The following is a 12,847-nucleotide window of genomic DNA, read 5'->3' as shown; positions in this document are numbered from 1 at the left end:
ATTCAGCAGGATCCGGTCGGCATCCGAGGCGTTAAGCGATCTACTGTTACATGTACCGTGCTTCTAATCGTCTGCCTTATTTCGTCACTAAATCACTGCGGGTAATTCCGGTTTGTTTTCAATTCTTGATTGTTCGTAGTATGTTTATTTTAGCATGCTGCTTTACTAGGGCTGCGATACCTAGTCTCGCGACGGGGCCGCCGTCTTGGGTGTAGAGGCGAGACACCGCATTTCATAGTTCACCGTCCACTTCGGATCAGTCGCTGTTCGAGCCGCCCCCATCCTGGAAAACAGACACTCAGACAAGCTGCTCTCCAAAGAGAACAACTACTGCTTCCCTGTCAGCATACGACCAAGTTCTCACCGGTTCCCCAATCTTCTCATGGTTGCTCGTATTCCAGTCGGTTCCACGTGGAGTTAAGAATATGGCATTATGCCTTGGACCACACTGGGATCTATTTTATGCCGACTAGCACGGGTGTACTGCTGGTACGCACTGCCCAGCCGTTTACCAAACCTAGTTCGCCTCAATATCGAATCAGTGTCAGCTGAAAGAGATGGTCAAAATATTCAATACATCTTCGGAGATTTATTCCCGATTGAAGTGATTTTATCTTCTGTTACGACACTACTTTATGCGTTTTTAAATAGGCGCATTGTAACTCTTTTTCCTATTTTTTTAAATGAAGTTTATGAAAACTAGCCCCCCTAGAAATTTGCCTTAGTTGCGCCCATGGTGCCCACGTATTTAACTTCAAGATTGCTTCCATCCGAGCTTCCATCGTACAAGGAACGAATTCCTTCTGGTATTATGACTGTAAGGACTGTTCCCACCAACAACCTAGCACCAAACATATACACATTTTTAGTTTTTCCTCTAACAGCATCACGATTAAAAGTATACTTCCAGCTATACAGGAACCAACTAATATTACAAAAAGAATTAGCATTACCGTCTCATCCATGATTTAAGAATATGGATCTGACCACTCAAATAGCTTGATCAATATGTTACAAAATCATTGTAACAAAAACAGAAGTTATTCGAATAAGCGGACGTGTCCGATGTTTTTATGCACTCATTCCTCGCATTTCGTTCCCTAACTACTGCAGCACACACTTATTTGACTTATGGCTCATATATCAAAGAGCGGATTATTATTTTATTGTAAACTATTCGCTGCAGTACTTTCAAAACTAAATCCATGTACGAAGAAGCGAAACAAACAGGGAACTGTTAAATGCAGGCCTATGAAAAGACGCCATTTTTCTATGACCGAAAAATAACAAGCAAAATATTGGAACCACAGTGGGTTCGAAATGGAAATGGAGCCACAAAAAAAGTCACATACAACCCAGTGCAAAAGCATAGGCGCGTCTAAGGCCTGGTTAAATGCTTAGCTTTTGTTTACAGCAAACTGAAATAAAATGAACGGTTACCCAAAAGTGAGCAAAACAAAAAAATACGAAAACTGGGTGAAAGTTACTCAGTTTCGTTAATCAATATTACTCAATTTTTGACATTTTGAATCAAAATACGAAAGTGAGTACTTTCTAACCAATTTAGAGTAAAATTGAACGAGCAAAACCGATTTATCGTGCATAGTCCATCATCGATCGTTGAGCTGTTCAAGATTGTATATGAAAAAGGTGTAGCAGTTTGGTCAGCTCGACGCTTAAGATAACATCAAAAACATGATATCAAGAAGACTGGCATCTATGGATCGATCCCATATAAATGACAAGCGTCAAATCAAACAGCGCACTTCTTCCACAGAGAACAGACGTTCATCTTCTTTTCAAAAGATGTGTAAAAACTTGCAACCGTCATTTACCACTAAGTGGAAATGCTCCCGCTATGTGGCGCTTTTGTTACTTACAAACCAAGCACTGATATCGATAAAATATCGATACAGTAATATTTATGCATTGTAACTGGGGCACCATGAGACAGATGTCGTTAGTGTATTAACGTATTTTGACTCAAATTTTTACACACGATTTTCAAATTTCTTTATATGAACATGAATGTCTGTTCTCTGTGCTTCTTCTATTAAACACGCTCGTGTGTGCTGCAGTAGTTAGGGAACGAAATGCTAAGAATGAGTGCATAAAAACATCGGACACGTCCGCTTATTCGAATAACTTCTGTTTTTGTTACATTGATTTTGTAACATATTGATAAGCTATTTGAGTGGTCAGATCCATATTCTTAAATCATGGATGAGACGGTAATGCTTATTCTTTTTGTAATACTAGTTGGTTCCTATATAGCTGGAAGTATACTGAAAATCGTAATGCTGTTGGAGAAAAAACTAAAAATGTGCATATGTTTGGTGCTAGGTTGTTGGTGGGAACGGCCCTTACAGTCATAATACCAGTAGGAATTCGTTCATTGTACGATGGAAGCAATCTATAAGCAAAGATGACTAGAACAAGATACCTGACTCTTGCAGAATTCATCGGACATGATTGTCGTTGCGCGTGTGCGAAAGTCGAACTAATTTATACACTGTTAATATGATGCATACTTAACGTCATAATCAACTGACGACAAGACCAAGACATGACTGCTGAAAGGTGAAACAATTTTTTCAGTATCCATGTGGACGACTGTGCGGTGCTGCCATCCGAAAAATGATAATAATGTGTACGAATGTTTAGTTCTCAAACATGAAACTTTCCGGAAGAATCAAGAATTATCGGCGCATCATTTAAAATTAAACGTACCATCAGAACTTCCTGATAACCACTATGAGCACGGTCTACAGTCAAGTTTTCCACTCTTACCGAGGGTAATAAAGAAAAAGTACCCCGGTGAACCTGACCATAAGCACAATGGTTCTGAAACCTGGGGTGACATTGCGCATCGTCGAGCAACTCGAACAAAACTGAATGATCGCTGGGGGGCGTTGTTTCGTTTTTCGTATTTTTTTCGACTTTGCGGGTTAGATGAGCCGCAGGACAAATGACAATGACAGCTCCTTTTAAGCTTAGAGCATAACTGGCAATATGTGACCTACTCGAAAATAGCGAAAATCGTTCGAATCGAGCTGCGCAATGCCACCCCCGGCTTGCGACATATCAAATTTTAATTTTTGGTAGAATGGGATCTGAAAATAAATATAACCCCTCAATATAAACCCCCACTCTGATAGTCAATGTAACACTTTTCTGTCGTACTTTGAAGTGCAAAAAATATGGCAATAGCATTAAGTGCAAAAAATAACAATATGGGTGTTCATGTCGAGCTCGTATACAAATACGCAGCCGTAAAAATACTCACCTCCATTGACGTGTAATGGAAGATACACCGTTTACGGCTGGGTATTTGTATACGAGCTCGATGTGAAGACCCCTAATATCATTAATCTGCATGTTATCTTAAGCGTTGAGCCAAACTGCTACACCCTTTTCATATACAATCTTGAACAGCTCAATGATCGATGACGGACTATGCACGATAAATCGGTTTTGCTCATAGTGACAATTTTATGAGAATTTAAGTCATCAGATGGCAGCACTAACCGTCGTAAATCGGTCGTGTTCAAAATGTATGAAAAATATGAAAGTTCGGTATCTTGTTCTAGTTATCTTTGCTTTAAGTTAAATACGGTGGTACCTCCCTAACACCGGACAATAAACACAGCGCTGATTTATCCACATTTGGGCTCTCCCTAGTGCTGGGCTTTGTCTCCATGATACTTGTACCGAGTTGTAGCTTTTTTCGCGAAGCAATGCGAAAGATGGTAATAATATAAAATATTAATACAAATTAGGTAACTTGATGGGAAATAAATATACAACATTTTAACGATTTTTCTTATGTTGTTTTCAAATTTTAATTTCCAAAATTCCCATTGTTTTCTTTTGCGTAGGGAAATTAAGGAAACTGAGTAACAGTTACTCAGTTTGGCTAATTCATGCTTTTTTAAATGAGTAAGTAGTACCACAGATAACAGACATCCAAGCTAGAACAAAAAACTCCAGAAATCGTGTGTAAGATTTCAAACTTTTACTCATTTGGAATGCTAACGACATCTTTCTGCAACTTGCGACTCTAACCAGTTTAGTGATGGCAGCGCTGGATTACAGTCAAAGCTGCCAGACGCATGAACATTATCACGGGTTATAGAGTCGCTGTTTTTGCAATGATATAACACTGATTTTGTAAGGTGGGTGTTTTTTTTTTTAAATCAACATTAAAACAAACATATTTATCGTAAATATAAGCTGGAAAGGAACAAAATTGTCGATTGTGTACAAATTACGACTGCTCGAAATTTCTACATTAAAAACCGCAACCCTTATTGCGAGAATATCGATAAAAGCTGTAAAACTATCGATTTTATTAAATCGTTAACTACTAAGTGTTCTTAGCGCCACCATACTGCGTATTGCGACATGCTAAAAAACCGTTGAATCTTTTTACACATGAAGCGAAACTAGCTTGGATGTCTGTTATCTGTGGTAGTACTCAGTTTTTGACATTCATCAATGCTACTCAAAAATGAGTAACTACACACCGTAAAAAATCTACACGTTGATATCAAGTGATTTGCTGTTGAATTCTCACTACTTGCCTAACATTTCAATTTGAAATGTCGATCCATTGAATTGGATGAAACAAACCTACACATTGATATAAAGTGATTTGCTGTTGAATTTTCACTACATGACATACACTTCAATTTGAAATGTCGTTCGCTTGAATCGGATGAATACAAAGTACAAGGATATCAATAGCAAAGCTCTTCATTTTCATTTAGTTTTCATGTAGTTAGTAATATGCTGCGATTTGAATTTGGAATGCTTATAACATTGATATCGACTTGCTATCGCATGAAATCTCAACTGATGGACTATGGATATCGAAAAATAAAGATTTGTTTAAATTTTGGTCTTCATTGTTACCTTTATTATTTTAATAAACCTTATAACTACAAAAAATCTTCATCAGAAAGTTATACAGTATCTTTAGATCAGCATCGGCCAGAGCCTCATCCGTTTGAATTACACAAGACTCTAATGTTTTCGACGGGTTAAAAATGACCACAATCTCCTCGTCGGTTTCTTGGATGGAAGCAATACTGAGTTCGGTTAATAAGTTTATTGCCGCTGTCGTGTCCGTCGGATCAATTCCGTGTTCTGAAAACAAGCTGTTTATTATTTAAAATACTATTGTAATTATTCCATACTTACGCTCTAGAATAGGTATGACTTCATCTGGAAAAATATTTGTCTGCGTTTGAAGCGTGTTTATTTGGTTCGCCATCTTCGTTTTTTATTGACATTCATAGCGTGCAAAACAATACAAATGCAAAGGATTAAAACAGTGGTGCTAATTCAAGGGATATGCATTGCAACTTGGAGGTGATTTCTTTTGTATAAGTTTCAACTAAGGATCACTTCACTGCAAAATGTGCATCACTTGAAAATCAATACGCATTCACTTCAATTCGTAGTGCTTTGTTACAAATTGAGTTAAATGCAGAATCCTTTGAAAAAAACGTGCCCATTTTTTACCGTGCATGTTTACTTTGCTTAGGGTAGATCCACTTTTAACGAAATTGAGTCAATTTTACCCAATTTAGAGTAAAAACGGCCGACCGTAAAGGTGGAAGTTTGCTACACTGTAAATAAAAATCACGTCGAAGTAAAGTGATTTGCTGTTGAATTCGCACTACTTGTCTAACATTTCAGAGTTGAATGAAAATCTTTCGAAATATATTAATGCAAAGAACGATGAAATCAACAGCAAATCACTTTATTTTTTGTTGTTATGTTAATCTTTGTTGATATGCTTATGTTTGAGATACGGAATGTCGGTCAGTTGGATAATTATATAAATTAACAATAAATTCAAGAAACTTCTTTTTATTTTAGATTTCTAATTTTTATTTTATTTAAGTTTTTTATTTTAATAACAAGATGATCCGAGAGATGATCCCTGTCACTGTATCGATGCAATCGATTTCTGGATCTGTAAAAGAGTCGTTTTATTGTTATTTTAATTTAAAAGATTCAATAAAACTTACGTTCAAATAAAATTTTGATCTCTGGGTTAATGTGCTGCTTGCGCCGTTCGCCATCGTCACTATTATTGTTTCGCTTTATGGTTTTGACGTTTGTCAATTGGAATTGCAGCTGTAATTCAATTGATTTAAACAGTGGTGATAATACAAGAGATATTCATTATAATACGATGGTGATTTCCATTAAGCTGGTTCAAACGCGAGATAATTTCATTAGAAAGTGTTAATCTTCGAGAAATCAACACTAAATCACTTCAACTTGCAGTGTGATGTGACGAATTGAGTCAAGTGCAAAAACACTCGAGGTAATCGTGACATTTTTTAATAGTGTATGAAAGTGCTGGTAAATAATTACATCGCTGCGAAGACAGAGTGTGCGTATGTGGTGGTCCAGTCTGTGCGTTCGGCTTGCGCTCGCATCGCCAGCACACACACTAGCATGCGTCAGCTCCACTTTTACTCAACAGACTGCACTGCCAAAACTGTCGCTCAATCTCAGGCAGAGTTCCCAGTCTTCTTGATATGATGTTTTTGATAACATGCAGATTAATGATATTGTCATTTTTTGCACTTAATGCTATTGCCATTTTTTGCACTTCAAAGTACGAAAGTAAAGTGTGAAATTGACTGTCAATGTGGGGGTGTATATTGAGGGGTTATATTTATTTTCAGGTCCCATCATACCAAAACTTAAAGTTTGGAATGAATATACGACCGGAATGGTTGGTATGAGGGTTTTTTCGGTGTTGAGAATCGAACGACTAAATAGTGTTTATCCTAACGTTTCGACCTTTGGTTTAGGCCTTTTTCAAAGGTTACTATAATTCAAAATATAATTAATACACATACCACAGACAAACAGACGTACCACTACATACAAAATTCTAAGAAAATTGTGGTTCCGACTAACTTGTGCGACAACTACTGGACATATTTCGCAAAAGATAAACTTTCAGCTTTTCTGCTGCTTTTGGCAGCACGGTGCTCGAATACTGTCGACTGAGTTCAAAGGGAAAGACACATCAGCGCCACCACGGCTACGGCGGGAATATTCCGCATTACTGAAACTCATTTGAATTGACCGTTATTTAGATCCACGGAAATAAATATCGTGTTACGTCTGTTTGTCTGTGATTGCATGACAGCGCCCCAGACGACGTTTTCGCACGATGACTTTTTTTCGATTGAAAATTTGAAATGAACGTTTTTTGTTGCGATGGAGTTAGATTCCAGTGTTACGTCTGTTAGTCTGTGGAGTCTCTTTATAGACCATTTTGCGAACTGACAGGTGTCACGGATCCTGCTGATATTGATGCTGCTTTTACGTGCGTTATGTCAGCGGTTCCGGGCTTTCTGTCAAAATTTCATTCATGAATTGAGTTGAGAGACGTCTCGTAAAATGGTCTATATCTGCGCAGATGTTTTCAAAAAGTGTACATATGTTCTCAAACTTCTAGCTCGAGCACAATAGTTCCGAATTTCCCAATTTCGAGCAGTTTCGGATTTTTTTTTCAAAAACATCTGGCATCTCTGCTCTGATTATAAACCATGCAAAAAATAAACTAGCATTGGGCGATACGACGGAGAGTATCGATACTTCAGAATCGATACCCGAAGAACCACAAGTATCGAGATACTCAAAATATCGGTCAAAAAGTATCGATACCAGAAGTATCGATACAATAGCTGAGATCACTTTTTGAATTTTTGATATTGTTGTTCCAGTTGAAAACCGAAATACCGACTCGCGACTTTCGATTTTTTTACCTTATGCACAATGCGCATAGTGTCGCATCTAGTGTACTGTATTGCGCGTCAGATGCGCTACACAGCGCACTAGATGCGACATACACAATGCGCAATTGTGTATAAGGTTAAAAAATCGAAAGACGCGAGTCATTATTTCGGTTTTCAACTGAAACAATAATACATTTACTGAAAACCAGTAATCGATTCAGTGATTCGCGAAAATACAGCAAAACTATTTGCTGAACAGAAAACAGTAAATGAATGTTTGCTGGAATCCAGCAAAAGAATTGATATGTCAAAAAATTTACGTCAAGCTGTCATTAGTAAAACGCGCCAAATCGCTGTGCAGCTGGTACGGGATCATCGCTAAGCTCCTGATAGCGAATATGGGACCAAAGCTAAGTCCTTGTAGGGCTAGATGAACTTAAAAGTTGAAATGATAATCAAACATCTCTAGTTCAACAGTAATTTGCCTATGATCCGATGGGCGGATGGAATCTGGTGCCTGACGGAAACATGGTTCCCTTGAACTAACTGGTTAACCAGCAAATTGATTTATGCTTTGTTGAATGAACAGCAAATTGTCATAGCTGACAACCAGCAAGTTGTATTTCGTTTTACTAAACATGCAGCAAACGACCTGTCACTTTTATGCAATTGAGCATTACTGAATAATTAGCAAATTTCATTTTGCTGAACAGATTGCTGAAAGCACAGCACACCAAAAATCAGCAAAATTTTGGTGGTTTCCAGCAATGGAAATTTGATGTGCCGACTTTTTGTTGTTTTTCTGGTATCTATCCCCATTCTCTAGAGCAGCATGAATCAAATGACTTCACAAACAAATACATACAGGTAATGCAGAAATTCTGAGCTTTGGCAAACAAATGAATTAAACAACTTATATCTTCAAGATTTGTATTCACTGGCCCAATGGACTGTGAAGCTCCCGTATTATTTGTATAAATTATTGACACACTTCCATATTAATTGATAAGGGAGTTGATGACATAAAAAAGTTAGATATGTCAGCGAAAATAAGATAGTGAAGTCTACCGCTGAATTTTTCTAACTAATAAATATTGCAATTTTATTTTTCACTTGTACTCTAACTTGTGTCGACGGAAAGCATGAGTTAGTTTCCGCTTGCCAATATTCGATCTGAACAGTGTAACCAGAAAACTTATATTTGTTTTTAAAATACAGTCAAATTTCGCTCGTTGGGCTATGTTTAGTTGGGCTACGTTTTAGTTGGCCTTCCGCTAGCCCAACTAAATCGAAGCCAAACATCATTTCTGATAACGTTGAATTTCGTTTAAGTAAATGTAAACAAACAATATTTTAATCAATTGTCAGAGAAACAATATAAGTTTTGTGGCTTAATACGGCAACGTAGAGCTATGCCTATTTTTGAAAGTATTTGTGAACACGTTATTATTGAGCACTCCTTTTTGGCTTTAAATGTGTGGCTTAAGTAAAACAAATTTCGAATTTGGCCCTATGCTGCGTTTGGCTTAGATTTTGACAGTTCGTTTGGCTCACAACATTCTCTCTATCTATTTCTCCATCTAAGTTTTGCTTGGGCAAATAGACTTGTGCGATATTTATACTGACAGTGGCAGCTTTTCAGTGGTTCCAGCTCGTATGGTCCGTAGACATAAAACAATATCGATACAAATATCGCGGTTTTCAGTATCGATACGGTCGAGTATCGGACGCCTGTGTATCGATTCAAAAAATCGAAGTATCGTCTCGAAAGTATCGATATTTTCGATACCGATACAATATCGCCCATTGCTAAAATAAACAATTCAAAAACGTCGACACGCGGGTTCAAAAATTGAATGTCGCTATTACAGCTACTTTATTGCCAGATAAAAAGTAAATAGTGCTTATATTTCGAACTTTCTTATCGAGAAAATGTCTAGCTGGAAAAAAGCTGCTAAATCAAACCAGAAAGTGCATCGAGAGAGGGCCCAACCATCTGCCAGATCGCACCTGGGTATTTTAGAAAAGAAAAAAGACTACAAACGGAGAGCCGACGATCAGCACGAAAAAGATGATACACTGAAACTTCTACGTAAACGGGCGCTTACCCGTAATCCCGATGAGTTCTACCACCATATGATCAACTCTAGAACCCAAAAAGGAGAACATCATGAGCTAGATAAGGAAGACGAACATTCGCCCGCACAGCTCCGACTCATGGAAACTCAGGATTTACGCTATGTCAATATGAAGCGAACCATGGAGACAAATAAGATAGCTCGTTTACAAAGTCGGTTACACATGACGGAGGTAGCAGACCTCGTTCCCAATAAGCACATTTTTTTCGTCGATAACGAACAGGATGCCAAAAGCTTGAATGTTGCGGAGAGACTTCAAACGCATCCTAGTTTACTGGGGCGTAAAACAAATCGGCCAAGATTAGACCAGCTAGAGAAGTTAGCTTTAGATGTGCAGGACGATAAGGTTTGTTGAGAAATAAGTTAATCAGTTTTTGTTCCAATATTTTTTCTTTTTCAAGGTGATTCTTGCAATAAATGAAGAACGAGAAAAATCTTACAAGGAGTTGCAACGTCGCGTCGAGCGTGAGAAAGAGCTTACTATAATTCAGCATAAGTTGGAACTGAAACGAGCGATACAGGAAAAACGCCATCGGAAACCGAAACGTGTTGCTAAAGGAACAAAAGATCGTGCGCCAATATATAAGTTCAAATACGAAAGAAAAAGATAGAAGTGTATGATATAACTTGTTTAATATACTGAATATTATTTTGCATAAAATATAATAAAAATCAACTTGAGTAATTTAATTTTTGACAAGAAATATAAAAAAAATCAGTCAAAATCCAGATCGAAACTTTTCAAGTCAAATTGTTCATTAACGATTGGGATTCCTTCGTTGACAAGCGTGGCCAACTCCGAAGCATCATAACCAATCAGTTCTCGTAGATCGCATACAAATTTGTACACAAAACGCTTGCCATGCACCTTGGAAATCATATCTCCGTCATAGTAGTAACGTAGAGCACGGGACAACTTTTCATAATTCATAGTTGGTTTATTCTTGCGTTCACCCCACAGCTGTGCCACTAGTTCCGGATTGCACAACTTAAATTCACCATCGCTACCTGAATGAAGCAAAAATAGTTCAAGATAATTTGTTGCTGCGGTTATATAATACAAATGTTTTCACTACTCACCTATCCACTGAATTATTCCACGATGTTCCTTATCAGTGAGAATTTCCAATAAAAATTGCCATAACTGAATCTGACCGTTATTACCACTGCGATTTCCACAATAGCTAGTTTCGTCTGAAGCGTAGAAAATATAGGTTGTTTCACCTTTCAATAACACATTGAAATATTTTTAACAACTTACTGCCCATGCTATTTCTAGGGACCTTCCGTAGAATGGCCATCTCATCATATTCCTCTCCATCACCGCTCCTTTGAACCACCGCAACAAACTTACATTTTCGCAGTAGCTCCATATGAGTCCAGAATAAATCCCCAGGATCATTCGGCACTCTTTGTTTGAACTCAGCAAGGCCCATTTCACACAACTCTTTACCGCTGATGGCCCAATCCGGTAATTTTATGTTACTCAATTGAAATGTTCGCACCGCCCATTGGATCCAATGCTTGACCTGTGCTACCGTCCATTCGACTGGATCATCTGGAATATTCAACCGCTGCTGATCGCGTTTGAAATTCGTATCACATACCCAGCGAAGAGTTGAGTGGCCACTTTCACCAATATCGTCATCATCATCATCGTCATCGATTAAAGTAGGCGATTCCGCGGATATCTTCGGAGATGCCTTCGCTGTTGACATGATGCTGTTGCCAGTTTGCGTAGCAACTTTCTCTGCATTCGCTTCCGCATTAGCAGAATTTATGATTGCAGCTACAGCAGAAGCAGTTTCCTGCTCCTCCTTAGTGGACAACTGCGCTGGTTTTGCCGCAGGAAGGCTAGCATTATTTGAAGCGGGCGTCGGAGGAGTGGACGGCTTGACGGGCGAACTTCGATTAGTCGAATTTGTTTCCGTGTTGGAAATTGAAGCAGCAGCCGCGGCGGTTACGGCTGCTTGAGCTGCTGCTAATTCTTGAGCCTGCTGATAACTTTCCAGTACTTCATCCGTAGGCTTCAGCACATCGGCAATATTGATACGACGCTTTGCCGTCTGCACCTGTACATTTATCTGTACCAAACCTTCTCCTTGGACACACTGATCCACCAGATTCTTGTGCGACTCTAACATCTGAGTGTCCTGCAACCAAAACTCGTAGTGTTTCAAGGAAACGCCAATCCTATGCTCCACCAACCCCCTGTAAAAGAAAATAATTCGCTATGAAACAAAGACCGGTCAACGACCTCATATAGCACTGACCTCAATGTTGACAAATTTTCCCGCAAATCCATATGCACAACAATCGTATCGTCCTCTTCATCACCATCATCCGCATCGCCGAGAAATAAGCCATTGCCAGTTGCTAGAAATTCCGAGTTTGCGATTATGCCCAAACCGTCCTCACCGAACTGCGAGATGTGATCCGGAAGTGGCAAATCCGGTACCTCCATTTTGATGTTGAGAGAATCCATTCATGTACTACGTGTCGGCTTGACACGAAAGTTTCTGGGCTTGTATTATAACCATAAGCTGTTCACCACTTTAGCTGAAATATCAAAATTATTCTACGATCAATTTTGTTCCGAATAACGGAATTGTTATGAAATTAACTGAGCACTTGAACTAGAGAAAAAGTTATCCATGCGGAGCTGATATTGCTGCTGAAAGACAACCAACGACGAACGAATATTTTGCTTCTGTCATTTTGCATGGAAATGCGATGACAGTTTTCTCCGTTTCTTATAAGATTTTCTACACGCTCTCAATTCTAACTCTAAACTGAGAAACATTTACTCACTAGAAATGGACGCAACAAGTAGAGATGCCACATGTTTTTGAAAAATTTCTACTACACGCTGCTTCAATTTTACTTTGAATTAAGCAACTTCGACTAAGTTTTATATTGTCTATTGAAACGTCAAAA

The 12,847-nt window shown here is 38.4% G+C and overlaps 2 protein-coding genes across 2 annotated transcripts; one reads left to right on the top strand and one right to left on the bottom strand.

The window, feature by feature from the left end:
- Positions 1-9,578: 9,578 nt before the first annotated feature.
- LOC129722171 (probable U3 small nucleolar RNA-associated protein 11) lies at positions 9,579-10,595 on the top strand. Its single transcript, XM_055675445.1, has 2 exons — positions 9,579-10,256; positions 10,312-10,595. The coding sequence occupies exons 1-2, from the start codon at positions 9,705-9,707 to the stop codon at positions 10,519-10,521; spliced, it is 762 nt and encodes a 253-aa protein (XP_055531420.1). The 5' UTR covers positions 9,579-9,704; the 3' UTR covers positions 10,522-10,595.
- Positions 10,527-12,643, bottom strand: LOC129722163 (DNA-binding protein Ets97D). Its single transcript, XM_055675433.1, has 5 exons — positions 12,535-12,643; positions 12,184-12,469; positions 11,172-12,121; positions 10,991-11,104; positions 10,527-10,918 (listed from the first exon to the last, which is right to left on the bottom strand). The coding sequence occupies exons 2-5, from the start codon at positions 12,393-12,395 to the stop codon at positions 10,626-10,628; spliced, it is 1,569 nt and encodes a 522-aa protein (XP_055531408.1). The 5' UTR covers positions 12,396-12,469; positions 12,535-12,643; the 3' UTR covers positions 10,527-10,625.
- Positions 12,644-12,847: the final 204 nt, after the last annotated feature.

This window comes from Wyeomyia smithii, chromosome 1 (assembly GCF_029784165.1).
Source record: "Wyeomyia smithii strain HCP4-BCI-WySm-NY-G18 chromosome 1, ASM2978416v1, whole genome shotgun sequence".
Taxonomy (NCBI): Eukaryota; Metazoa; Arthropoda; class Insecta; order Diptera; family Culicidae; genus Wyeomyia; species Wyeomyia smithii.
The sequence above is the reverse complement of the archived record's forward strand: the minus strand, read 5'-3'. Positions and strand labels throughout refer to the sequence as shown.

Coding starts and splice junctions, on each gene's coding strand:
- LOC129722171 (XM_055675445.1), top strand. CDS start 9,705: ATGTCTAGCTGGAAAAAAGCTGCTAAATCAAACCAGAAAGTGCATCGA. Junction 10,257..10,311: donor TAGATGTGCAGGACGATAAG/GTTTGTTGAGAA, acceptor TTCTTTTTCAAG/GTGATTCTTGCAATAAATGA.
- LOC129722163 (XM_055675433.1), bottom strand. CDS start 12,395: ATGGATTCTCTCAACATCAAAATGGAGGTACCGGATTTGCCACTTCCG. Junction 11,105..11,171: donor CCCTAGAAATAGCATGGGCA/GTAAGTTGTTAA, acceptor TCTACGCTTCAG/ACGAAACTAGCTATTGTGGA. Junction 10,919..10,990: donor TGGAATAATTCAGTGGATAG/GTGAGTAGTGAA, acceptor TGCTTCATTCAG/GTAGCGATGGTGAATTTAAG.